At 37.6% G+C, this 27067-nt stretch overlaps 1 protein-coding gene across 2 annotated transcripts in view; it reads right to left on the reverse strand.

Annotated features, from left to right (window-relative positions):
- KIAA1958 (KIAA1958 ortholog) overlaps nucleotides 1-27067 on the reverse strand; it is a 162612-nt gene that overhangs the window by 34817 nt on the left and 100728 nt on the right. Inside the window, exon 3 of one of the 2 annotated variants that reach the window (XM_068552601.1) lies at nucleotides 6572-6655. The exons of the other annotated variant lie outside the window; for it this stretch is intronic. Within the exon in view, the coding sequence (XP_068408702.1) occupies nucleotides 6572-6655 (84 nt within the window). The remainder of the gene's footprint in view (nucleotides 1-6571; nucleotides 6656-27067) is intronic. 2 annotated transcript variants of the gene reach the window in all.

Raw genomic sequence — 27067 nt, forward strand, 5'->3', positions numbered from 1 at the left:
AAAAAACAATTGAGGATGCCCTTGCCAATGATGTATTTCTTAATAAGTAACTATCTACATCATATCATATGGTAGATTTGTGGAGATATATCTTGTATAAAGGAGTTCTGTTTGAGAAAAATCTTTTCAACTGATTGATACAGAACTTGTTAATTCCTTAGTATTTATAGTATTTATTCGTTAGTATTTATAGTTTTTCATGAACGAACCTTTTTAAAAATACCTTAACGTAATAAATTATCATACATTCCCCTTGATTTTTTCCCCTAGGCTTAGAAATTTATTTCCTTTATCACATGGTAGAGAGTATTTATTTACAGATGTTAAGTATTACAGCTTTGTTTTGGCTAAAGGAATAAAGATCAAAGTGCTCTTTTCCTGTAGATAAAGAAAACCAATCAGAAGAAGGCTGACTGAAATCAGACCTGTTTGTCTTTAATATCTAAAACTGTGGAGATAGTCAAACTAGAAAAAATCTGAATGGTTTTAGTTGATCTCTAATACTGAGAATCATAAAGATAGTATTTTCCCCCAAAAGTTTTCTGTTAAAAACAATCTTGACTGATTAAAAAACAAAATAATAACAAAATCCTCTATTAAATAGTTAATTTGCTGGCACCAACTTGTAGAGAAGATCAAACTCCCTGGCAGATTGGCAATCAATATTCATATCTGGTGGATGACAATATCAGCTTCAGGGCTTGAGAGGTATTTCCTCTGCCTAGAACCTCCCCCTTCTCTGTCTGAATTATGAGGAACTCTTTTGAAATAGGATTTTTGGTTTATATGGGGTAAAAACAAAGGACAATCATTTGTTAAAAAAATATAATTAGGGACTTCCCTGCTGGTCCAGTGGTTAAGACTTCATGCTTCCAAAGCAGGGGGCGTGGGTTCGATCCCTGGTTGGGGAACTAAGACCCCACATGCCGTGCAGCACAGCCAAAAAAAAAAATATATATATATATACGTGTATGTGTATATATATATATGTGTGTGTGTGTGTATATATATATATATAAAATTATTTGTCCATATACACATTCACCTCCGTGACAAAATTAAGAGTTCTTTAAAGAATGACACAAACTTTTGCTCTCTACTCATGGCGAAGGGGAAACAAACTTTGCTGAATGTTCCATCTCAAAATAACCACAGTTAGGGGGTCTATATAATTTTATGCTAACAAACATGCTAGGTGATGGCACTGCTCTCAGTCAATTCAGAGTTGAAAGAATATTGATGATTTTATTACACCAGGGATTCCACTTATAATTTATCACTTCAGAGAATCTAAAGAAGCACAGTAAATCACTTTGTGAACAGGCAGCTACAGCAGAAAAGGTTAGTGCTTAATGGTAGCTGGATATAGTTTCAGATCCTGATACCCTTATGTATTAAGTAATGTGGGCAACCTATTTGACTTCTCTGGATTTCCTCATTTATAAAAGAAATAATGATATTTACCCTCACAGGACTATTGTAAGAATTAAGTGAAACAACTTACAAAAGCACTCAGTACCATGGTACATTGTAAGTACTTAATAAGTGACACTCATTGATGACAGTCTGCACATTCTTATGCATGTGTGCATCTATGTGAACACAATGGATGGTGTAGAAATGGCTTTACCTTATTATTGACTTTAAAACAGGCTCTAAAAGATCCTCCACAAAATACTCAAAGCAGTATTATCTATTCTACAGCAAACCAACATATTCAACGGCTAAATAATGGACAAACTGTGTGAGTACAAAATTTGAGAAACTATGCAAAATAGTATTGGCAGAGAGTTTTTTGCTGGGCTCTCAAAAATGAAACCAAACTTTTATTACAGTATCTTTTATAAACTTTTTGAAAGCAGGAACTATTTTATATATCTTTGTACCCCTCTTAGTGTCTAGACACTAGGTGTCAAATATTTGTTGATAGAACTATAAATTTTCATCTCAGTGAAGTCATCTGATTTCATGGCATCTAGAACCTAAGCCATATATGACTTAGACAAATTAATTCGATGAAAGTATCAGCTAACCATGATCTAGTTGAAAAACCAGAGACCTGATCTATACTAGAAAACTTTCAGACTATTCTTTTGTAGATCAGGAAGTGATTTAACATGGGGAAAATTTAACACAGGGAAAACTAACTATAATAAAAATATTTTAAGTACCTGATGTATTATAAATCATATTCAGACCACCCCTACTAACCATGATAACAGATGGACTCTTAAGAATAAGCTCTGTTGGATAAACATCCTGACTATCTCTAACCTTTTCAAGTATTATGGTTTTTTTTTTTTAAAACTGCTACCATCTATGATTTTCAATAGCCAGTCACTCACATGAATATAGAAGAAAAACAATTATGCAGCTATGTCATCCAAATGCTGACAGATGGGTTTGGCATTTTTGTTGTAGACAGTGCAAAACTTCCAGAGTCATGTGAGGGGCACTGTGGAATTTCTTACATGACATCACACTGACCTTAAAGCGTAAACTGCAAATACAGTTTTATTGTTTTTGTATGAACCACAGGATTGCCTGGCAAGGCAGCATGTTCAGTTATAGTGAACACCTGCTGAACTGTTGAATTTTTGCTAAAGCACATACACGATTTTGGCATCAACCACTGCCGCAGTACGGATGTAATTTTTTAAAAAGTTAAAATAGCAAATAATAAATATGGTATCTGGCAGTAGTATATCCTCAGTATCGTTTGCACAAAAACACAAAATTTAGAGGTAGTTGCCGATAATTTTTCATAATTTAATTATCCCAAAGAGTTACAATAATTCAGCTAAAATTCTACCAAGCCATTCTTCAGAAAACAGTTTTCTAAATTTAAATGTCACAACGTTCCTATTTGGTTTGAGTTATCAAAGCAAAATATAAATAAATAAAAAATAATTCACATTCTCAATCTGCATTCTTCTAAATGAAACTGCTATAGGATTAAATAAGAGAGATATTTTCAGTTTAGTACCTCGATATACACAAACAGGAATTCAAAATTTCCTAGTTCTGCTTTCTCAGTGCATACTGACTAACCTTCTTCCCCATGACAAACTTACTTTGCTGTCAAAAACAAATCAAGAGTTTTTAAAAGTACGTCAATGCAAAAACAAAATGCACAATCACATTTTAAATGTTTTACAGAAATCTTTTTTTTTTTAAATGAGAGATAACCTATGTTAAAAAAAAAACAACAACTTATTTTTAAAAAAGAGTTCTCTCACAGTAGGCTGTCATGTGCACTTCTGAGCCCATTACAGGGTAAGGAGAAGAGGAAGGTTTTGTTAAGATAATTGGAAGAATGAGGCTCTGTGGTTCAAAATGACCAGAAGGGGGGGGACGAGGGGACACTGTGTGCCTTCATGAAAGATCACTCAGCCTTCTTTTTAATCAGACAGACTTGAGAGATGGGAAGACACCGTGTCCCCATCTCCAGCTCAAATCACTGGAAACTAATTACGTGTTGGAACTCAGAAAGGTAAATAGAAAAAACTCTGGAGTCAGATGACAGACAGTACCATTTCCTTAGCTATAACCTGCTACATCTTGATCTCAACATAAAATGGAGATAATTAACCTTCTTTTCAAAGTTGTTGAAAGGATTAAAGATCATGTATACAGAAATAAATACGTATGTATTGAAATGTCTGAAGAAATATTTACTAAAATATTAACAGTGGTTATTTTTGGCTGGCAGATTTATGAGTACATATTCTATTTTCTTTATGCTTATCTGGATTTTCTAATTTTCATAAATTAGTATTACTTATATAAGTGGTGCATGTAAGCCACTTAGCACACACAGTGCTGGCACACAGACTGCCTCAAAAATGGTGGCTACCATCATTATTAATACAAAAAAATAAAAGCAAAGTATCTTCTGCTCTTTCTTCTTGTTTCTGGATGCCTCTTTATGGAAGGAAAGTCATGAAATGAAGTAGATTGCATAACACAAAGGCCACAGCAGACTTCCCACTCCTGAGCCAAAGGAAAGGTCACAGCTTAGAGTAATGGGTCTTTATGTGTTTATGACTTAGTGTTGGGAAGAGCTGCCTAGCCATGGGAAAGCTCAGCTAACATGATGATTTAGCAAAGCAAATCAAAATGAAATTTGTCCTGGTCGTACAATAAATTAAAACATAAAATACCACCTACCTTCCTAGCTAATGTGAATTATGAGGATGCTTCGAAGAACAAATACTTCCCAATAGAACGCCCAGATCCAACAAAGTGATTAAGATTTGGATTTTTTTTAATGTGTTAATGATTATACAAGATAGCAACCTAGCTCATCTAAATTATTTTATTATTGAAGTATCTCAACTAATAATTCACCATAGGCTTGAAAATAAAGACCTTGGAAAAACCACCACAGAGAGTTGTTTAACCAAAATTATAATTATTATAATTGCAGGATTATCACACATAAATGCATTTGTATTTACTGTAGAAGAAACTGCACATTTTCAAGAATTCTTTGAATTCAGCTAAATTTGGTAACAAAATGTTGTTACCTAAAATGAGTGTCAATATTCCTTTGATCTCAACTACAGAGTCAAGTAATCCCCTAGGGAAAACAGACTGAAGTTCAATGCTTATAAATAAATAATTCAGGGGATTTGGGCTTTGAAGAGTATGAGGCTTTTGTTGTCTTGACTAGTGCTTCTAGATTTTTAATAAGACTTTTCCATTCTCTACTTTCTCTTTATGTTTGATATACAATCTAATGCTTGGGAACATTTTCAAAGCTTTGGTAGTTTTAAATTTCTTGTAAATCTGATAATCAAACTTCATTTACATTGATTTCTTAGAAAACAACAAAAAAATCCTATCCAGGTTCAAGCACAACAGTAAAAATGAGCTAGTAACAGTCTTTTTTGCCATAATATTGGACTTCGCATATTATTTTAAAATTATATAGCTTCCAAACAGAATGGCACCTTTATTCCCTCCTTCGACCCTCCTCTGCCCCCAAAAGAAGTTAGCTAAACATCTAGATTTTCATAAATTGCAAAAAATGAGGCACAGAAACTAAAATCTAATTATGCTTTAAAAAAAAAAAGTATGTAAATAATTTGTCTGGCTTATATCAACATTTTCTTACTCTGGATCTGACAGTTGTATGTAAGCAGTAAAGTTAGTGTTGTCTCCTCCTGATTAATGTAGAATTTTAAAAATTAAAAAAATAATGCCATTTATTAAGTAGACTAAAAATGAGAGGTGGGGTGGGAAGGAAAAGCAGGAGTTGAGGACACAAGTGTCTAGGCTGACTTTCAGTTTCCTTTTTGATAATTTTTTTAAAAAACGGAATTCTTTCTCTACTTTGTGTTGCCTGAGAACCACTATGGTTTTGTAAAGTCTATAACAGTAATTATATTTAATCACCACGAGTACATTTGTTTTAAGCCTATGAATACTATGTTAGTAATACTAAACTATCTCCATTGGCTTATTTGTAAAAAGAAAAATATATTATATATTTATATTCTTATAAAGTTAACACTGAGGGCCGAGGAAAGGGAACGAGAAGCAGTGTTTCATCACAGTTCCTCTGGACTCAATAACCAGACTGGGGTCTTGCTCAAGCCACCTGGTCAAGCAGTGTCTGAGGAAGAGTCATAGGAGGCAGAGACGATGAAATTGCCGCTGTTGGAGTGCCCGGCCACTGACTGGGCGGCCTGCTGGCTCAGATTGTTACAGATAAGCACCAGCTGGTTGCTCTGGGCCTCGGACAAGGTGCTGCAGCTCTGATACACACTGAAGTTGGTTTTCCTGCCAGGGATGTTCCCCTTCTCGCACATGGTCTTCACCATCTTGGCCAGCTTGTTCTTGCCGAGGGCCTGGCAGTTGTACCAATGCAGAGCCGCCAAGTTCACGACTGGCTTAATGGACAAGTAGAACGGGGCATCCTCGTAGCGCATAGCAGGAGGCCGCCGCTGGGCATACTCCTTATAGTCTTGTACGGGGCAGGTCTGTGGAGCATGCTGGGTGGCATACACACGGGAGTCTGTCCCCCCTCTCTTGGTTTTGGCATTTAGGTCACCAGTGTCTTGACCCATCCACTCCAAGTACTCCAGCCCTGTTTCTGTTACCCGGAGCCGAATATCACCCCACTTTAAGGTAGACCCGTGGAAGCCTGTACAGTGCCCAAAAGCTTTTGTGTTGTTGAGCCAGACGAGGTTGAGCAGACCCTCGGGGTTATAGCGGCTTAGCAGTCCCCTTTTCCGCAGAATGAGCTCATCAGCAAAGGTGAGCTTCATGGACTTGTGTGGCTTATTTCCTTTTCCTTTGCAGCGGAGTTCAATTTGCTTCTGTTTCAGGGCCTCTTGGGAGCGCTTGAATTCCTTATCCCTGGTGATACTGTAGCCATACCTGTGTTCTTTTAGGTACCGTTCAAGTCCACACTGGTAATTGGCCAAGCTGTTGGGTTCATACTCGGATCCATCCTTCTGCCTGGCATCCACAAAGAAAGAGGCCAGGTAGGCATCCAACTCCTTGCAAGGGATGACATAAATCTCTCTTGTTTCAGAAGGATACTTGGAGATGAGGAACTCCCGGAAATTGCGGAGCGCGGTCTGCGTGCTCCGGATGGTTTTCTCATTCTGCTCCCTGCTGAGCTCAGCTGCTCTTTCATCCTGGTCTGCAACAAATTGGGGAGGGGAGGGATAAAGAGGGTGTTGATGAGTTCAGACAATGCACTTTCTACTCTGAAATAAAGTTTCCTTTTATAATGAAAAAGAGAAAGAAGGAATCAATTTTACAGAGATCACTAATAAATGTTATTTACATACCTGTTGCATTATAATAGCCAACTTCAGTTTCACAAATGATGTACTAGACAAGAGACGGCCCACTACAATCAAAATGAGCTTCTCATGTCATTGGCACATAGCTTAGTGCACGAAGATTTGTGGAAAGAGTGGGATTAGAGGCAGCCTTCGTTTTAGGAAAAAAGACAGAAGTGTGCTATTTACCCTAATGCAGTGTGCGAGGGTCCCATCAGAGCAACACACTTATTTTAAATCACTTCATTTGTGAAAACAGAGGTTGTACTGGTTCCATTTTATTGAATTAAACAAAAATATTCGAATCTGTTATTTAGCATTATCTCTAGAGATCTATATTTAAAAATTACTAAATAGATCATTTACAGCAGTTAACGAGACACATTCTACAGCAATTCAGGTAAACGTGGTTTATAAATATTCTATATGTAATTGCAGGGCAGTTTGTAATAAATGATAAAAATATTTTGTGTTTTGCAAAATGAAAACAGACTCATAGATACAGAGAACAAATGGGTGGCTGCCAGACAGGAAAAGGGTGGGAAGGTGGGGCAAAATAGGTGAAGGGGATTAAGCGGTACAAACTTCCAATTATATAAATAAGTCACAGGGATGTAATACACAGCTTAAGGAATATGGTCATTAATACTGTAATAACTTTGTATAGGGACAGATGGTTACTAGATTTATTGTGGTGATCATTTCATAATGTATGCAAATGTCAAATAATTATGTAATACACTTGAAACTAATATAATATTGTACATCAACTATGTTTCAACACGAAAGAATCTGGTGTTTTGGGAAAGTAATGAGGATAAAACTTCACAGCTATAAAGACAGGACAATGAAATTTGAGTAAGGCTATTATAATCAAGATGTAAGGAAGGGGTGTGTCTCTTGGATAGTTTTACTTTATTAATTTATTATTTATATTTTGCCACCAAAGACTGGAGGTGCCTCTTTCCATTATGGATCACCCATGATTAAGTAGTGTTGCTCTGGAGTAGTGGTCCTCACATTTTAGTGAGCTTCAGAATCACTCAGAATGCTCTATCAAAATCAGATTCCTCTATGCTCAGGATGAGGTTCAAGAGAACACACTTTGAGAAAAAAGATCTAGTGCTTATGGCTTATGAAGGAAGCCCTACTCTGTTTTACTATATTTCTTTTTTTACAATGATTAAATTCAGTGATATCATTTAAATGATTTTCTCTCAGTAACATGTAATTTAAATTTGGGATGTTAACACATTAACAATAAAAACATTTTGTCAAAAATGACCACAATTATGTCAGACATGGTCTGGGTGGAACTCAAAAGAGAAATTCTAAATATGAAATTACACAATAGAAAAAAACAGGCTATCCTATTGATGTTGAGAGGCCAACACTAAGGTTAATTTAAAACAACATAAAGATGTAATTTCTGATTCTAAAGTATAATATAAAATTATTTTGTTTATCCCAATTATCTTATTTAGGAAAACTTTAGATTAATTTTTAAGGCTGCTCAGTGAGAAGTCTTTGAAATAACCACATACAATAAGAAAAATAAAATTTCGAATAAACTGAATTTTATTCACAAACACTACTTTTTGTATTACTATACACATTTATGAATGTCCACATTATTTTAAAATGACAGTTGTAAGGTATAATTGCCAAAGTTCTCATAACTTTATAAAATGAAATGAACTAAAAATCACTAAACTAGCTTATTAGATATTTTTATAGGCACATTTTTTGAGATCATATTTCCAAAATTCAAATACACAACAGTATATTTTATGCTTCATTAGACTTAACTTTTGGCTATGCTATCTTCTTCCAGTTGAACAATAAAGATGTGTATCTTTCCATTAGAAAGGTGAAGCCACATGTAACCTTTTACCATGCTAGCTTCCCTGACTGTTTACATGCAAAGCCAAAGGGGTCAGCACATCTGTTTATTGTGGCTACTGGTTCAAATATCTATCACAACAGTCTTCAAACTTTAAACAAAGACTTTCTAAGAAATAAACATTCAAAGACAACTTCAGGGAAAAAATTTCCAGTTCTTCAACTTTCACGTGGAATCTTTTCTAAAATTTAGTTTTCTGAGATGAAGACCGCGTCCATCCCAAACCTACTGTGTTACATACTCTGGGGAATTAAAGACTTTGAGGAGCCAAACAAAATTTATAAGTTATAAATCGATGATTAAATCCAAATATTGTCCACATTCTTGTCCTTCTCTGTCTTATACACATTCTGATATAGGTGAAATTTGCCATTGCAAACAGGGTATTTGGCCTGAATTAAGGTGTATTGAATTCAGGATTTTTGAAAGGGTTTTAGGTTAGTGAAGTTGATTCTTTTAATTGGAACTGGAATATTCTGCAGGACTGCCAAAATGTTCCAGATAAAGTAGAAGCTTAAATTTTTATTTATTTTTTTCATATTTAGCATGCTTTTGTTCACAAGATGCCTAACAACTATTATCAAATCATATGAAATACTGATTCTAGTTATAGTCAATCCTCATTTTATAAAATATTCAATATTTTCTACCTTTTTACAAAAATAAACTGACTGAAACAGATCCACATTATTAGCACCCGGCTAACACACTCACAGTTGACCAACACAACAGCACTGCTTCAACATCCTCAGCCCAGCCTCATTTCCAAGCCTTTTTCTCCTTTCTATTTGGTCTCAATCTTAGTTAAGAACCTGTGATATGGTGATTTATAACAAAAAATATATATATATATTTGGTCTTCGTCCGGGTTCTTGGCACAGAGCTCCTAAAAGCCTTAGAATTTTCTGTGATGAGGGTGATAAATGTGTCTTTTGTTAATGTTCATGAGGTGACTTCTGGAAAGCACCTACGGATGGATAGGGGCTGGTTGTCAGTGGAGGCAAGCAGGAGATTTCTGGATTGGAACTTTCAGTCCTACCCCACTCCTCCACCTTTGGGGAGGGGAGAGAGGCTGGAGATTGGGTTCAAACACCGATGATTTAATCAACTGTGTTTATGTAATGAAGGCTCCATGAAACCCCAAAAGGACAGGGTTCAGAGAGCTTCCCGGCTGGTGAACACGTGGAGATACGGGGAGAGTGGTACACCTTGCCCTAAGCATCTCTTCCATGTGGCTATTCCTGAGTTATGTTCTTTTATAATAAATTGGTAATCTAGTAAGTAAAATGTTCCTCTGAGTTCTGTGTGCTGCACTAGCAAATTAATCCCTGCCAAGGACGGGGGTCTTTGTAATCTTCTATTTATGATGGGTCAGTCTTATAGGACTGGGCCCTTAACCTGTGGAATCTGATGCTACCTCTAGGTAGATAGTGTCAGAAGTGAACTGAATTACAGGACACCCAGCTGGTATAGGAGAATCTCCTGGTGGTGTGGAACCCCTCTACTGCCCAACATCAGAACTGGGTGTATAAATGTAGAGCCATTCCATCTGTAGGAAAATAAAAGTAGAGTGTCACATTATCATATCCTTTCTTAACAGCCTGGAATTCACCACAAGAGGAGGCTGGAAGGGTAGAGAAACCCTCATTCATTTTGCATGAATAGGGGGAAGTAAATGGCTTTAAAGTCAAGTAATAGTAATAACGTTTTTTGGCTAATGACAAAATCAAATAAAACCAGGGAAGATTGATAATAAAATATAGAACTGTTATAATTATCTTGCATTTATCTCTAGTTTTAGAAATTTTTCTGATCCACTTCCTTTTAAAAACTTTTTGTTAGGTATAACATGCATACCATAAAGTAGACCAGTCATTAAGTGCATGCAATTATTTTTCACAAATTGAGTCCCGTGCCTAGATCAAGAAAAAGAGTATCAGGGACTTCCCTGGTGGTCCAGCGGTTAAGACTCAGCACTCCCAACGCAGCGGGCCCGGGTTCGATCCCTGGTCAGGGAACTAGATCCTGCATGCCGCAACTAAGAGCCTGCATGCCGCAACTAAACAATCCCACACGCCACAACGAAGGTCTCCCGTGCCACAACTAAGACCTGGCGCAGCTAGCTAAAAACACAACATAACATAAGAAAAAGAGTATCACTAGCACCTCCAAAACCTTCCTCATGTCCCCTTCTTCCAGTTGCTCGCTCCCACCAAGAATAACAGCTATCCTGACTTGAAATAGCATACGTTTGTCTGGCCTATTATAACTTATATGAATGAAATCTTAGAGGATGAACTCTTTTGTGTCTGGCTTCTTTTGCTCAACATTATGTTTGGAAGTTTCATCCATATTGTTATGTAGTTGTAGATAATTTATCTTCTTTACTATATAACATTCCATTGTGTGAATATATCACAATTTATTCTTCCACTCTATTGAACATTTAGGTAGTTTTCAGTTTAGGGCTATTTCCAATAAAATTGTTATGAACACTCTAGTAGGTGTCTTTTGGTGAGTCACATGGATGCATTTTTTTGGGTGTATACTTAGAATCAGAACTGCTAGGTCATAGGAAATCACATGTTCTGCTTTAATAAATACTAACAACCAAGTTTCCAAAGTGGTTGTACCAACTTGCTTTCCCCATGACTGTGAGAGCTCAGATTGCTCCATATCTTCAGCAACACTAAAAGTGATGTTAGTCTTTCTTATTCTAGCTATTCTGTTGGGTGTGCAATGTTACTGCACTGAACTTTTAAATTTTCATTTCTCTGATGACTGATGAAGCTGAACAGCTCTTCATAGGTTTATTGGCCACTCAGATATTTGCTTTTGTAAAGTGCCCGTTAAAGTTATTTTCTACTGGACTGTCTGCCTTTAACGGTTTTTTAAAATTTTATTTTATTTTATTGTTTATTTTGGCTGTGCCAGGTTTTAGTTGTGGCATGTGGGCTCTTAGTTGTGGCATGTGGGATCTAGTTCCCTGACCAGAGATCGAACCCAGGCCCCCTGCACTGGGAGCGCAGAGTCTTACCCACTGGACCACCAGGGAAGTCCCTGCCCTTTACTGTTTGCAGGAGGTTTTAACATATCCTGCGTATGAGTCTTTGTCAGATAAATGTATTACAAGTATCTTCTCTTGAGTCTGTGGCTTGCCCTTTCACTTTCTTGTGTTTTTTAAAGAACAAGAGTTCTTAGTCCTAATATAGTCCAATTATCAATTTTTTCCCTTTATGATTCATGCTTTTTTGCATCCTGTTTAAGAAATTCTTATTCCAAGATCATGAGAGATCTATTTCTTCCAAAAGCTTTACTGTTTCAGTCTTTACATTTTGATCTGCCATCTACTAGAACATCCATCTATATGTTCTAAGATAGAAATTAAAAGTAGTTTTTTTATATGGACCTTGATCCTTTTGATTTTAATACAATTTGAATAAGCAATACAGCATATGGTACAGTATCTAAAAGCTACAAATGGGTAGAAAGTAAAAGTAAGTCACCCTCTCATCCCATCTCCCTGTCACCATATTTCCCTCTACATGGCAACCAATGTTACCAATTTATTGGGTATAATTTTGGGATTTTCTATGCACACACACTTATTCCTCTCCTTTCAAAAAAGGGTGGAGGAATATACTATGCATCTTATTCTGCAACTATGCATCCTATTCTGCATTTTGCTTTTTACCATTAACAATGTATTAGAGATAGCTCTATATCATTACACACACAGTTGCCTCAATCTTTCTAATAGCTGTAAATAAAGTATTTTATACGGATATACTATATTTATCTGATTCCCTGCTGATGGATATTTGCATTATTTCCATCCTGTTCCTATTATAAACAATGTTGCACTGGTATCCTTGTATACGTGACATTTCCTACACATGAGCAAGTGTATATACAGAATGAATTTCCAAAAGTAGAACTGCTATATTGCTATTGCCCTGTACATCTGCTGTGCCAATTTAACTTCTGTGATAAGGTATGAGAGTGCTGGTTTAATCATATCTTCCGAGGTATAAGGTATTATCAAACTTCTTAATCTTTGCTTATTTAATTTGTAAAATATACATTGTGGTTTTTAAATTTTCATTTCTTTTATGATAAATGACATTTAACATTTTTCAAATACTTATTAGTCCCCTATATTTTCTCATTTTCTTTCTGTGGATTCTTTCTGTCCTTTGTCCATTTTAAAAAATATTTATTTATAGGAGCTCTAGATATATTTAGCCTTTTCTTATTATTATTATACTTAGCCCTGTGTAATGTATATAAAGATGTGTATATGTATGTGTATGTGTATTTTTTTTTTTTTAGTTTGCCTTTTGTATTTGTGACTTTGTTACATTTATGGGATTGAATTTATCTGTTTTTAAAAATATTTCCTACATTTTGTGTTATACTTAGACATATTTTCCCCACTGTGAAACCATAATACAATTCTCTTTTGTTTTCTTCAAAGCATTCTTAATTTCATTTTTATTTTATTTATTTATTTTGGCCACGCCACGCGGCATGTGGGATCTTAGTTCCCCCACCAGGGATCGAACCTGTGCTCCCTGTGGTGGAAGCTCAGAGTCTTAACCACTGGACCACCAGGGAAGTCCCTTTAATATTTAAAATATTTGATCATCTGAATTAATTTTGGTTTAAGGTAGGTACCAACTTATATTTTTTCCTAGATAGCCACCTAGCTGTTATCAATAAATTAACAGTGGTGATTGTGGTTGTAGAGAAGTCAATGGTCAGCATAATCTTTCTCCCTTCGGGGTCTCTTGATTGCACTTTGGGGGTGGGAGCTGGGTAGCTCAATGACTATTTCTTTATCTGTGAATGGCTACAACTTTACTAGGCTATATTTCAGTGTTGATCACTGGGCACCCATCTTTTTTCTGGTACACAGTGTGTCCTTTTGAGTCATAAATTCACGCATTTCTCCACTGCCTTGTTGCAGTGGCAGATGACTTCCCATAAAGATGGCAAGTGTGTATGTGGTCCTCTACTCAGTCTTGCTTCCTCTGCTACTCTCTGCTGTCAAATAGGGTCCAGGGAAGCTCTGACCACCAACCCAAGCTCCCCATTCCAGTTCTTCAAAAGTGATTGTTAATTTTGCCACTCAGCAGTAGAAAACTGAGGTCTCATACCTTCATCTGAGAGCTACAGTCACATTTCTCTTGGTATCATATCCAAATCCCTGTTTCACTGCTGTGTTTGGCAACCCTTCTTTATATACTGTGGTTCTAGCAGAAGACTTTTAGTTTATTTGAGAAAATGTTTGTTTCTGTTTCTCTTTCTTGTCTTGAAGTGATTTCAAAGAGAAGTCAGAATTATGATCCAGCTCTTTGCATTTGAATGAGATTGCTGTCACTTCCAGTCCCTAAACTTGGTGCCTTGCACTTAACAGAGATCCCATAAATGTTCACTGAATGCTTCCTGATCCATGAAATCTACTCTATGAAGAAGGGTAATATTCCTGAAGATTTTGGCATTCGTCAAAAACTCAGCAGTCAAACTTCATTAAATTTTGTTTGAATGTACGTGGTAAGAAATAGAACTTGGATTCTAAATAGCAACAAAAACTGTTTTCAACACAAAAGAAGATAAAGATCACTTTCAATTTTCTTAAGAGAAGTATGTATATGGTTCAGCAGACAAACTGAATGAGTCACTGTCATTAATGAAGAAAATGCACTGAGATGAGCAAAATGGTTTTAATATATCAAGGAAGTTGTGATTAATAACAAATTTTAAAAGCTGAATGTGGGTAAAATCCCAAAGGTCTAGAAAACTGAACGGAGAAGACAAGGGAGCAACCCAAAATATGCAAGTACAATTTTTTTTTCTAAGCAGATCAGGTATTTAACAATTGGAAGCGAAGTTTTAAAGATGGTGAATGAGTAGGCATTAGAATCGTGTTTCCTATGGCTCTCGTGAACCTAACACACCTAACAGTCTAATCACTGTATGTGCCCAGACCTAAAACGTAACTTAGCTCTGTCCACAAACTTGCTCTTCCACCCAGCCAGTGCCTCCACCACCTACCTACGTGTCCAAGCTGAAACCTGAGCACCATTCTTGACACCTGCTCTCCCCGCCTCCTACAGCTAATCCATCAAGTCCTGCTGGGCCACCTCATTTCATGTGCACTTAATGAATAACTAAAACATGTTAGGAATTAAGTAAAAACTGGGTTTAAAGGATGAGTGCTTTTGTGGAATTTACCATGACAAAATGACAAATGCTATGAAGAAAAATAACAGGGTACTGTGAGAAAGAATAAGTGACCCACTTAAAGACCTGAAAATGAGAAGCCAGTCATACAAAGTATAGGAGGAAGAGTAGAGGGAACACCACATGAGAAGTTCCTACAATGGAAACTGAGTTTGAGGACCTGAAAGAATGTCAGTGTGCCCAGCGTGAAGTGATCGAAAGGAGAGTGGTACAATGAGAGGTCTGAAAACTCACAGGCTGGATCTCGCCGGGCCTTGTCTCTAAGTCATTATTAATGACTGTATTTTATCCTAAGAAAACTAGTTGTTCAGAAAACTACATGGTCAGATTTGCATTGCTCTGTTATGATATAAACCTATCTCCTCCCATGCTAAGAAAATCTTCAATAAACTCTGCTTTATATAAGTAGGGCTGAGTTCACATCTGGATGATCGGGTGGAAAACATTCCCAGACAATGAAATGATCCATATTCGGAACCTTCCTGATGGAAGCAGAAGGTCAGAGCCAGAGGGAGCAAGAAAATATCCAAGTCAACCACCACCCCCCCTTCTCTCCTCCCCCACAAAAAAAAGAAAAGGTATTAGAAAATGTATGAAGTTTTAAAGCAGACAACTTTTCTATACTTATTTAGTCTCTATGCCCCATTAATTACATTATTTTTTCATGTATTTATCATTTGGGAATCCTGAGTACCCAGCATATGTTCCCGTACAGCAGAGCTACCAAATGAAGACTGGGTATGAAGATTGTCTGAATATGTACTATTAAAAGAATTTTAAATCCATAGATCCTCCACATATATTTTGAATGACTGAACATCTCAGGCTGTGACCTGAGTTTGATATAAAAAGGGAGAACTTCTGGACATGCATGGCTTTCAAAAATGTATTCTAAAAAGGTCTGCCTTTCCCCAGACCTTCAGTTTGTATTACCTTCCCTCTCCCCACACCATAGCCTGCTGGGCTACTATTTCAGTGGTGCTGGCTGTCACTGTATCACTAGTATGGTTTTGGTTTTAAGTAGGGAGGTTGGATAAACTCTGTATGCAGAAGATGTGAGTGACCTTGGTTCTTTGAATAAGTGGTCACATTTCTTGCCTGTACCATCCTCGAGAGCCATAATATTTATTACTAAAACTTACCTGAAGTTTCTCAAAAGGGGAAGAAGCCATCCCATAAACCCAGTGTAGTGAAATGGGTCTTTGATAAACGTAGCCAACAGACTGAAAAGTTTTAGATTACTGACTTCCAAGAGATCTGTGACCTGGAGCAGGGCCCCAGGAAGAGCCTCAGCACCAGCCCAGGGAATCTTTGGAGAGCCTGAGTAAAGCTTTTATGCAGACAGCTTTTCTGTACTTATTTACATAGTCTCCATGTCCCATTCATCCAATTATTTCCTCCCTTGTTAGGAGATGGCATGGAAAAACACATAATTAGTTCCATATCTTGTGTTCTCATTGAATTTCAGGAGATTTATGTTAGATTTAAATTCAGATCCATTTGCTTCTATTGCTGTGGTGCTCAATTTAACAAAAAATAAACTTAGCTATCACATCCCTTTTGTGATTTTATTAAAGCAATACATCTGAATCAATAAGAAACATTTCCTGATGTTTAACTTCTTTTTAACTCATTCAAGAAGACTATTTTGTCTTTTTACTTGATAATGATGTTTAAATTCTCTTTATAAATCAATGAATGATAAGTCCATGAGCTTATTAAATAAGAATATATTTTAAATTTGAAAAGTAAAAAAAAGCAAAAGAAATCTGGTGAGTAGACGAATTTATGAGGCTGCAGTTGGAATTAATATTTAATCCACATTTGTGGCACAGGCTCCAGGTTCTATAGGAATTCAGAAAGAAATAAAAGAGAGAGAGAAGTCAAAAAAGAGTTTGAGCTGGGTTAGAGCTCTGTTTCGGGGAACAGGGACTTGGGTTAGGTACTAAAGGATGGGTACCATTTGGTTAAGTGGAACAGGAGGGTAGGGCATTCCAAGAAGAAACTGCACGAGCAAAGGGAAAGGTATAGGAAGGCTTGCGCTCATGAGGACTGTGAAACACCGATCCTGGTTTGGGGGTTAGAGTGGGAATAAAGCCAGGCCAGTGAGATGGACAAATGGAGGGTCTTATATGGTAATTATAAAGATATACATCAAGGAGAGGAGACTGAATATGCTAAGTGCAAAGGACCTCCACATGCCAAACATTTGAAGGTACTTTAAAAAAAAATAAATCAACACCCCATTTCTCTACCTCTGACATTCTTTACTCCCCTTACGCTGTTATCTTCTTCCATACTCCTATTACCATCTGACATAATACATATTTACCTGATAACTTGTTTAGCATCTGTCTCTGCCCACTCAGTGGGCTGTGAGCTCTATAAGAGCCAGGACTTCGCTGCTTTATTTCCAGGGTCTGAAAAAGCACTTGAGAAGTAGTAGCATTCAATAAACATTTGTTGACTGAAGTAACAACAAAGCTGAAAGGAAAGTTACTGAGATAACTCTATGTGTGTAATTACACAATCCACTTTAGACCAACTATACTGACTGCATTGAGAAAGGACTAAAAATAAAAATCGGTGACATAAAATTAAATTTTGGGTCCCACAATCAGAATCTCAAAGTCACCTTATCCTTTATTAAGGTTCTTCAGAGTTAGCTGTGGTCAGGGCAGGTGATCTGGATGTCTATAATAATGAAATGATTTATAAGGCCACTGGAAGCTTTTCCCAGGGCTAATTTCTCAGGAAATAAGGACCTATTAGCTCTCACACAAATTGCTGTAAGACAATATCTTTATCTTAACTATCAGGATAAGGAAAAAACAAGTAATACTTTAACAAAAGTCCATACCAGAATTAATATATCCATAAAATCAAGGGACAGCTCCCTCCCTCCAATGCTGACCTCCACTTTATTTTTAAAAATATTTATTTATTTATTATTTTTGACTGCGTCGGGTCTTAGTTGTGGCACGTGGGATCTTTCGTTGTGGTGCATGGGCTTCTCTCTAGTTGTGGTGTGCAGGCTCCAGAGCGCACAGGCTCTGTAGTTGTGGCACGCGGGCTCTCTAGTTGCGGCACACGGGCTTAGTTGCCCCGCAGCATGTGGGATCTTAGTTCCCCGACCAGGGATCGAACCCGCATCCCCTGCGTTGGAAGGCAGATTCTCTTTTTTACTTTCTTTCCCTCCCTCCCTCCCTCCCTCCCTTCCTTCCTTCCTTCCTTCATGGCTGTGTTGGGTCTTCGTTTCTGTGTGAGGGCTTTCTCTAGTTGCGGCAAGCGGGGGCCACTCTTCATTGCGGTGCGCGGGCCTCTGTCGTGGCCTCTCTTGTTGCGGAGCACAGGCTCCAGACATGCAGGCTCAGTAGTTGTGGTTCACGGGCCTAGTTGCTCCGCGTCATGTGGGATCTTCCTAGACCAGGGCTCGAACCCATGTCCCCTGCATTAGCAGGCGGATTCTCAACCACTGCGCCACCAGGGAAGCCCTTTTTTTTTTTAATTAATTAATTAATTTGGCTGCCTCGGGTCTTAGTTGTGGCACATGGGATCTTCGCTGTGGTATGCGTGATCTTTCGTTGTGGCGTGCAGGCTTCTCTAGTTGTGGTGCACGGGCTCCAGAGCACTTGGGCTCAGCAGTTGCAGTGCGCGGCCTTAGTTGCCCCACAGCATGTGGTATCTTAGTTCCCTGACCAGGGATCAAACCCGGGTCCCCTGCATTGGAAGGCGGATTCTTAACCACTGGACCACTAGGCAAGTCCCCTGACCTCCACTTTAAAAAGAGATTATACTGACATTATTGTGTCATCTATTAGGTACTTCTTCTACACACATATTCATTTGATGTAAATTTTCTTATGACTCTATGTTCAACGAAAATGATCTTGGTATTAAAAAAAATATGCCCTGGTTGGTAATCTTACGAATAGGCCTACTTCAATTTTATTTGTCAGGGGTTACAAAACTCGTATTTGCCAACATTCATGTTTCATTTTTTAAAATAGCAATATCTCCTAACCCCTGCAAATTTATTTCAAAAAACAGTGAGGTATATTTACTTTAAAGGTGGAAAACAAATTGAGATTACCTTATAACTACCATAAAATGTATTAAAAAGTCAGTGTCTTCCTTCTTTAAATACCCAAATCGTTGCGCATTTCAATGCTTTTTCCTAAAACTTTAAAACGCAGGCTATTTTCTAGGATTGTTAACATCACTAATTGAAGCCAGACTTGTATGCTATTATAGCTGTCTGACCAGCAAATTATTTTTATGCTCAGTTAATCTTCTCCAATAATGGAAGTAAAGCACATTTCTTACATACACATTCATGAGCATGAAAAATTAGCACAATAGTACCAGTTAGTCCGGTATGATTTTTGATAGTATTTTTCACTGAAGGAGATATCACTTAAATAAACATTAGTCACCTGCTCATTTCTCCTGGTTGTACGTCATGTGACTCTAGAACCTCTGGAGAATTCTCTCCTTGATAAAAATTTAGAAATAAAACAGGGCACAAAAATTACCAGTATTTATTTATTTATTTATTTTTTAAAACTTTGGGTTTATTTATTTATTTATTTATTTATGGCTGTGTTGGGTCTTCGTTTCTGTGTGAGGGCTTTCTCTAGTTGCGGCAAACGGGGGCCACTCTTCATCGAGGTGCACAGGCCTCTCATTATCGCGGCCTCTCTTGTTGCGGAGTACAGGTTCCAGATGTGCAGGCTCAGTAATTGTGGCTCATGGGCCTAGTTGCTCCGCAGCATGTGGGATCCTCCCAGACCAGGGCTCGAACCCGTGTCCCCTGCATTGGCAGGCAGATTCTCAACCACTGTGCCACCAGGGAAGCCCACCAGTATTTATTAAATAAACAAAGTGCAGGCAAAAACCTCTTCCTCACCTATATTCACTGTTGTCTGTATATATGAATTAAATCAGGCCAAGGTGCTGTGTTTGTTGGAAGGTAAGGTGAGACATCACTTGTGTAAAGACTAGGCACTAACCTTGCAGATCCTCGCAACAAGGAATTAATTTATGGCCAACAGGGTGCAGGAGTCTCCATTTTTAACAAGTTCTCAGGTAGTTCTAATACAGCTTCGGTCTAAGGCCATGCTTTGAAAAACAGAGCTTCATCTCTCCTTCCCCCAGAAGGCCTAAAAAATGACTCTTCTTTCAAATATGTCTCAGCCCAAGCCTCAGTTACAGCAGGTGACACACAGCTGGGATGGCAGATTTCCGGATCTGAACGTTTTTATGTCCCAGGCAGAACAGTTGCTTCATGAATAAATAATAAATGTTTAAAAGTGGCTTCTGTTTCAGTGAAAAATACTATCAAAAATCATACTGGACTAACTAATTTAATTTTGTTAGTCAACAAAATAATGAAAGAGTCAAACAATTACTTCCCTCTGAAACCCACTGGATTCAGATTTTTTCTGTCATAATGTCTCTGAATTTATTAAGTTCAACATTGTCTCCCTAATTGCCAAAGATCATTTTTAAAATCTAACCTTGCCTGGTCCCTTTCAGGGCAGTTGACGTAGGTAGTGTAGTTAGTGGTTAATGGCTCCAGCTTTGCCAATAAGAATGCCTACATTCAAATCCCAGCTCTGCTGTTTAACCATCTATGTGAATCTGTATAAGTTTTTAAACTTAAGCCTCTGTTTCTTCAATTGTTAAATAAATATAATAATTGTACCCATTTCTTAAGAGTTGTGTGAGAATTAAGGTAGGAAAGCAAACCACTTAGCTCACTGTTGGACTCATATATCATCTAGTTCAACTCTTTATAAATATTGCTGCTGAGAAATGTGTTCCAACCCACTAAATCAAAGTCTTCCTACTTCACCTGAGTCCTCCTCTACTGATGCTTTAATTTGCAACAAATATTTACTAATTCTTCCAAGATAGATCTATAAAGGCCACCAATGTTGGGCATTTGTGCAAAACTGAACATATCCTGCCATGGGCACATGGAAACAACTGGAGTTAATAACTATGTCTAAAACAGCTCTCAGGAGACCTTCCATTCCACATGACCTAGAATCCTTTTTTTATTTTTTATAAATGTATTTATTTATTTTTGACTGCATTGGGTCTTTGTTGCTCCACATGGGCTTTCTCTAGTTGCGGCAAGCGGGGGCTACTCTTTGTTGCGGTACGTGGGCTTCTCATTGCGGTGGCTTCTCTTGTTGTGGAGCACGGGCTCTAGGCGTGTGGGCTTCAGTAGTTGTGGCACACGGGCTCAGTATTTGTGGCTCGCGGGCTCTAGAGCGCAGACTCAGCAACTGTGGTGCAGGGGCTTAGTTGCTCCGCAGCATGTGGGATCTTCCCAGACCAGGGATCGAACCTGTGTCCCCTGCATTGGCAGGCGGATTCTTAACCACTGCGCCACCAGGGAAGTCCATGACCTAGAATCCTGTGATTTGACACACTTAGTGTGTTACTATAAGAAGAGACATTATGTGACTGTATGAATTCAGTACAGTAATAAACAAAGGTATAATCATGGAATTCTCTCTTCTAAGAATGCTGCTCTTTTGGATTAAATGAAGAAAATGAAGGTTTCTCCTCAATTGCTCCTTCCACTCAAAAAGAGACACAGCATCCCAGGTGTGACCTAATAAGCCTTGAGGGCAGCCCTGTTAGCTAGGGACAGCTCGAGGCTAGCCACATTTGCTTAGAAGGGAGTAAATTCAAACAGGCTTCACAAATAGAGGAGATGTGGCATTCAGTGACAACTAAGAAGACACAAAAGGCAAAAGGGAGACCAGATGACAGGAGTGAATAAAAACCAGATGAAGCTTCTCAAATCTCAAACTTAATTTCAAGTCACATAAAAGAAATTAAGCATTCCGAAGGTGAAAATAATAGAACAAGAGAATAAATATTGTACTGGATTAATCACAATAAGACTTTCGTCTTGGCCAAAATATATTCTTAAATCAACTTTAGAATGTGGCTGCATTTTCAAGCTTAGCAGCACGAAACCCACATGACTGTAATTAATGTAATAAATCATGTTGTGGAATTTTCTACAGAATCTGACAGCACTGATACATTGCTTATTAGAGACTAGAGATTTCTCGTGCAGTTTTTTATTATACTGCCAGAGACACTGAATCAAGAGTACCTTCTGATGTGTCTGAAATATCTGCTGCTGGTGTGATACATAAAATATACAGTGAGCTGCTATCAGACTTTGATATACAAAACATCATACATAATTTCCAAAAAGAACTTGTTTTTGAATTCTTACTTTTCTGGACTTACGGCAGTCGTAGAAGATACATGGATTCATTATAGATGTGACATTTACATTTTCCACGGTTTCAATCATAAAGTCCCAGCTTTACACACATGGCTCTCCTATTCAGTTCACTCTATGACGACTCCATTAGTATATAGAGCAGAATACTGTTAAACAGGCATTATTTCATCAACCTCTACATGTTCTTTCATTGTCTTTCAAAATCTGACTCTTAAGTAAAACTTTAATGAATTTAACTTATTCTCAAAAGTAAAAATTAGTCCTTGCACAGTTCAGGAATTCAGCCATGACTGCATTTCACCTCAGTGAGTTTACATACCCTTAAATATGCTTTGCATATATAAGCATCTTCTAATTTAGAAATATCTGAACTTTAAAAAACATATGGTTTAATGGCCCTTTATTCACATGGGTAACTATTCAAATGAGGAAAATATTATTTTAAGTATACTTCCCCTAATAAAATAAAAATCATTTTATCATAAAAGTAACACACTTAATATAAAAATTTTCCCCAGAAAATAAAAATACAAAGAAGAGAGCAAAACTGCCCATAAATTCATCCTTGAAAGACAGCCACTGGATACATTTTGGTATATATCTTTCCAACTTAAAATTTTAATTAAAAATATTACTCTGTAATAACCAAGAACTAACCCATTCTGTCTTAACTGTACACTTCTCTTGTGATTTATTTTATTTTTTTCTGGAAATATTGCTTTGTCTATGTTTAAGAGGAAAACTGTTAACACAGTAATACCTCGATAAGTTACTATTTTTGACATATTCCTTTTGATCATCTAAAATGACATATTTTAAGACTCGAATAAGAGTTTGGCATTGGATTTATTATCCACTGGTGACACAGAAATTCCTTTCTTAGCTACTGAGAATTCCCTATATCCACTCTTGCTCCCTTTCAAACTGTTCTCCATACAGAAGCCTAAGTGAGTTTTCCTAAAAGAAAGCAGAGGAAATGAAAGTTATCTCATATTCTTTCTGGAAATTTTAGTATTTGCATATTTGCTTCAACATTCAACAAAAATATATTTGGCACCTCAACACGGTAGGCACTGTTTCAGGCACATCTGTATATGCTTCCTCAAGCATATACAGATGTACCTAAACACATCTGTACAGATGCGTTAAACACTTTAATTTTCATTCCCTCGTTGTGGAGACAATTAGACAATAAAAGCAGACGGAGACTGGGACTAGAAAAGGATGAACAAAAGTAGAAGTCCTGGCAAAGTTTTGGAGAAATGAAGAAAACTAAGGGAAAGTTGGTCCAGGTCCTAGAAGAGGATGGATGCTGAAATGTGTAAGAGAAGCATCACCATGGTCAGTGAGCCTAGTGGTTAAGAGCACGAACTTGGGAACCAGACTGCCTATGTGAGAATCCCAGCTCTCCCATCCTCTTATTGTGTCACCTTGGGCAAGTTCAACCTTTCTTTGCCTTAGTTTATTCATCTGAGAAATGGAGTGCATCATAGTCCTAACTTCATAGAGTTGTAAGAACTGAGTTACCATAAGTAATCAGTGAGATAATAAGCATTCTGTAAGTATTGGCTATTATAATTGTTATTCTGTATACAGTAACCAGAGAGCTATCAGCATATGACCCTGCCTACTGAAAAGCATCTTGGAAGTAAAACAGTCATCACCATTTGTTAATAGTTCATCAGTATGTCAGAACTGAGTATTTGAAAAGCACTTTTCATGAGTTTGCTAAAATTCTATGGCTTCGATGAGTGAGAACAAACTTAAGCACAATACATGAGGCAACATTTGATGAATTTAAGAGATGAAATGCTATACCACAATAGAAATAGTTACAACAAACTTTTGATTAGAAACCATTTCTTCCTTTAAATTTACATTCAATTTACAGGATTGCATATCTTAACTAGTAAGGATCAAAATGTGAAGGCATCTTTTACTGAAAATGCATAATACAGTAAAAACTACAAAGGAATTATTCATCAACTTGAAACAAAAGATGTATGGCATATAAGTAAAGGAAAACAAATAACACAAAAAATAAAAATGCACAAAACTCTAATAAGTTACCTCCTTTTCTGAGTTAGGCTATTAATATTCATTAAATTCCATCCAAGAAGTAATAACCTAATGGATAGGAGGATGCTAATTTCTCTAATTGTGTCAGTGGATAATAACAAAACATATTTTTGAAAAGCTCATTATAAAATAAAAATTAAAGTATTTTTCTATATGGATTGGCATTCTATTACACATTATAAGTACAGGCAAAACAGGAAAATAAAGCTTTTTTCTTAACAATGAGATAGCTGTTTTCCATTACATAAAATAATAATTTAGCAGCAGTAATTATAACAGTATGAAGGTGCTGAAAAGCTAGTGACCTGTAACATAAATCTTAATATACTCTAGAGACTAAAAATATTATATAAAATATAATTTCAGGTATTATTTTTAAGGAATATGTACTTATATTTATTGAACCAAGCCCTAAAGTCAAATTCACAGAAATAGCACATTCTAGGATTATAAAGATTATTTTTCCCGCTGAATGGAGTTAGGGGTGAAAAATTAAGTAATACTTAAATTATTAAAAAAAAAATTTCTCAGGGGAGTGACATCAGGAACGTGGCCAAGTAAGACATCCCCACCCCAACCCCCCAAAATAATTTGGCATCCATCCATGTACAAAAGTGCCTTTGTGGCAGGCTCGGGACTGGGTCAGAGATTGTAAAACCCTGATACAGTCCAAGACTGAGGACAGCTGTTTTGAGAAGGCAGGCTTGTGCCCAGGTGACTGACTTGCTGATCATGGTCCTGGCTACAGATCCAGAAACAGTTCCATATCGCCAGGGACTCAGTTACAGCCCCATCTGGCTTTGGTTCTGTCACCAGCACTATATGCCAAGGGACCCAGGAGGAGTCATGACCACCCATACATCGAGTAATAGGCATACACACCTTGGTTCAGGCTGTGGGCCCTAAGTGTCTCCAGCTCCTCTTGGCTGTGGTGTGGAGCCCCAGAGGTAAGTCCACCAAACTCAGACTAGAGATTCTGAAAGGGCCTGTAACAGGGGTCTAGCCCATCCTAGCCACAGTCACCAACAGGCTGACACAGGGACCTGGCAGGAGACACTCCCGTCTGCGCCCCTGGAAATTCTGAAGGGGTCCTGTAGTTGGTTCCAGCCCCATCACAGGAACAGGCCTGCAGGTCCAAGGATACAGCAGGAAATGCTCCTGTTCACACAACTGGAGATGCTAAAAGGGCCCTATACTCAGACAAAACTTTGCTAAGGAAATTGAACCCATCATGTTGGGAGAGCTGAGGCCTCTAATGTGGGTGCTCGTGTCTGAGACTTGTCTTTGGAGGCCTGCTGACCAGCCACCAATTCTCCACCCGCTATCTCTACAAAGAGTCCTGCCTGGCAATACCTACTTTTCACTCAGGAAAGGGCCTAGGGGAAGCAAACTTATTTACACAACTGCAGAAGAAACCAACGCCAGATTCCTGTCCTGTGTTCTTAAATGTGAACAAACAATTAGACTAGGTGTCAGAAGAAAAGTAGCAGCATTAAAGAGAATGATGAATAAAAAGAAACATAAAAAATGAAGAGATAATTCAAAGACCAAATAATTTTTTAAAAACCTCTCTAATTAAAATTCTCAAAGAGATTTGATAGATTATTATAATTATAATCCTCATAAAAGAAACAAGTACTAAAGGAAAACTTGTTTTTTTAATTTATTTTTGGCTGCACTGGGTCTTCCTTGCTGCACACAGGCTTTCTCTAGTTGCAGCAAGCAGGGGCTACTCTTCGCTGCTGTGTGCAGGCTTCTCACTGCGGTGGCTTCTCTTGTTGCGGAGCACAGGCTCTAGGTGCTAGGGTTTCAGTAGTTGTGGCACACAGGCTTAGTTGCTCCACGGCATGTGGGATCTTCCCAGGCCAGGGCTTGAACCCGAGTCCCCTGCATTGGTAGGTGGATTCTTTTTTTTTTTTTTTTAACATCTTTATTGGAGTATAATTTCTTTACAATGGTGTGTTAGTTTCTGCTTTATAACAAAGTGAATCAGCTATACATATACATATATCCCCATATCTCCTCCCTCTTGCGTCTCCCTCCCACCCTCCCTATCCCACCTCTCTAGGTGGTCACAATGAAGCACCGAGCTGATCTCCCTGTGCTATGTGGCTGCTTCCCACTAGCTATCTATTTTACATTTGGTAGTGTATATATGTCCATGCCACTCTCTCACTTCGTCCCAGCTTACCCTTCCCCCTCCCCATGTCCTCAAGTCCATTCTCTACATCTGCATCTTTATTCCTGTCCTGCCCCTAGGTTCTTCAGAACGTTTTTATTTTTATTTTTTTAAATTCCATATATATATGTGTTACCATACGGTATTTGTTTTTCTCTTTCTGACTTACTTCACTCCGTACGACAGACTCTAGGTCCATCCACCTCACTACAAATAACTCAATTTCGTTTCTTTTTATGACTGAGTAATATTCCATTGTATATATGTGCCACATCTTCTTTATCCATTCATCTGTCAATGGACACTTAGGTTGCTTCCACGTCCTGGCTATTGTAAATAGAGCTGCAATGAACACTGTGGTACATGACTTTTTGAATTATGGTTTTCTCAGGGTGTATGCCCAGTAGTGGGATTGCTGGGTTGTAGGGTAGTTCTATTTTTAGTTTTTTAAGGAACCTCCATACTGTTCCCATAGTGGCTGAATCAATTTACATTCCCACCAACAGTGCAAGAGGGTTCCCTTTTCTCCACACCCTCTCCAGCATTCACTGTTTGTAGATTTTTTGATGATGGCCATTCTG

The sequence above is a fragment of the Eschrichtius robustus genome, chromosome 10, assembly GCF_028021215.1.
Source record: "Eschrichtius robustus isolate mEscRob2 chromosome 10, mEscRob2.pri, whole genome shotgun sequence".
Lineage (NCBI taxonomy): Eukaryota > Metazoa > Chordata > Mammalia > Artiodactyla > Eschrichtiidae > Eschrichtius > Eschrichtius robustus.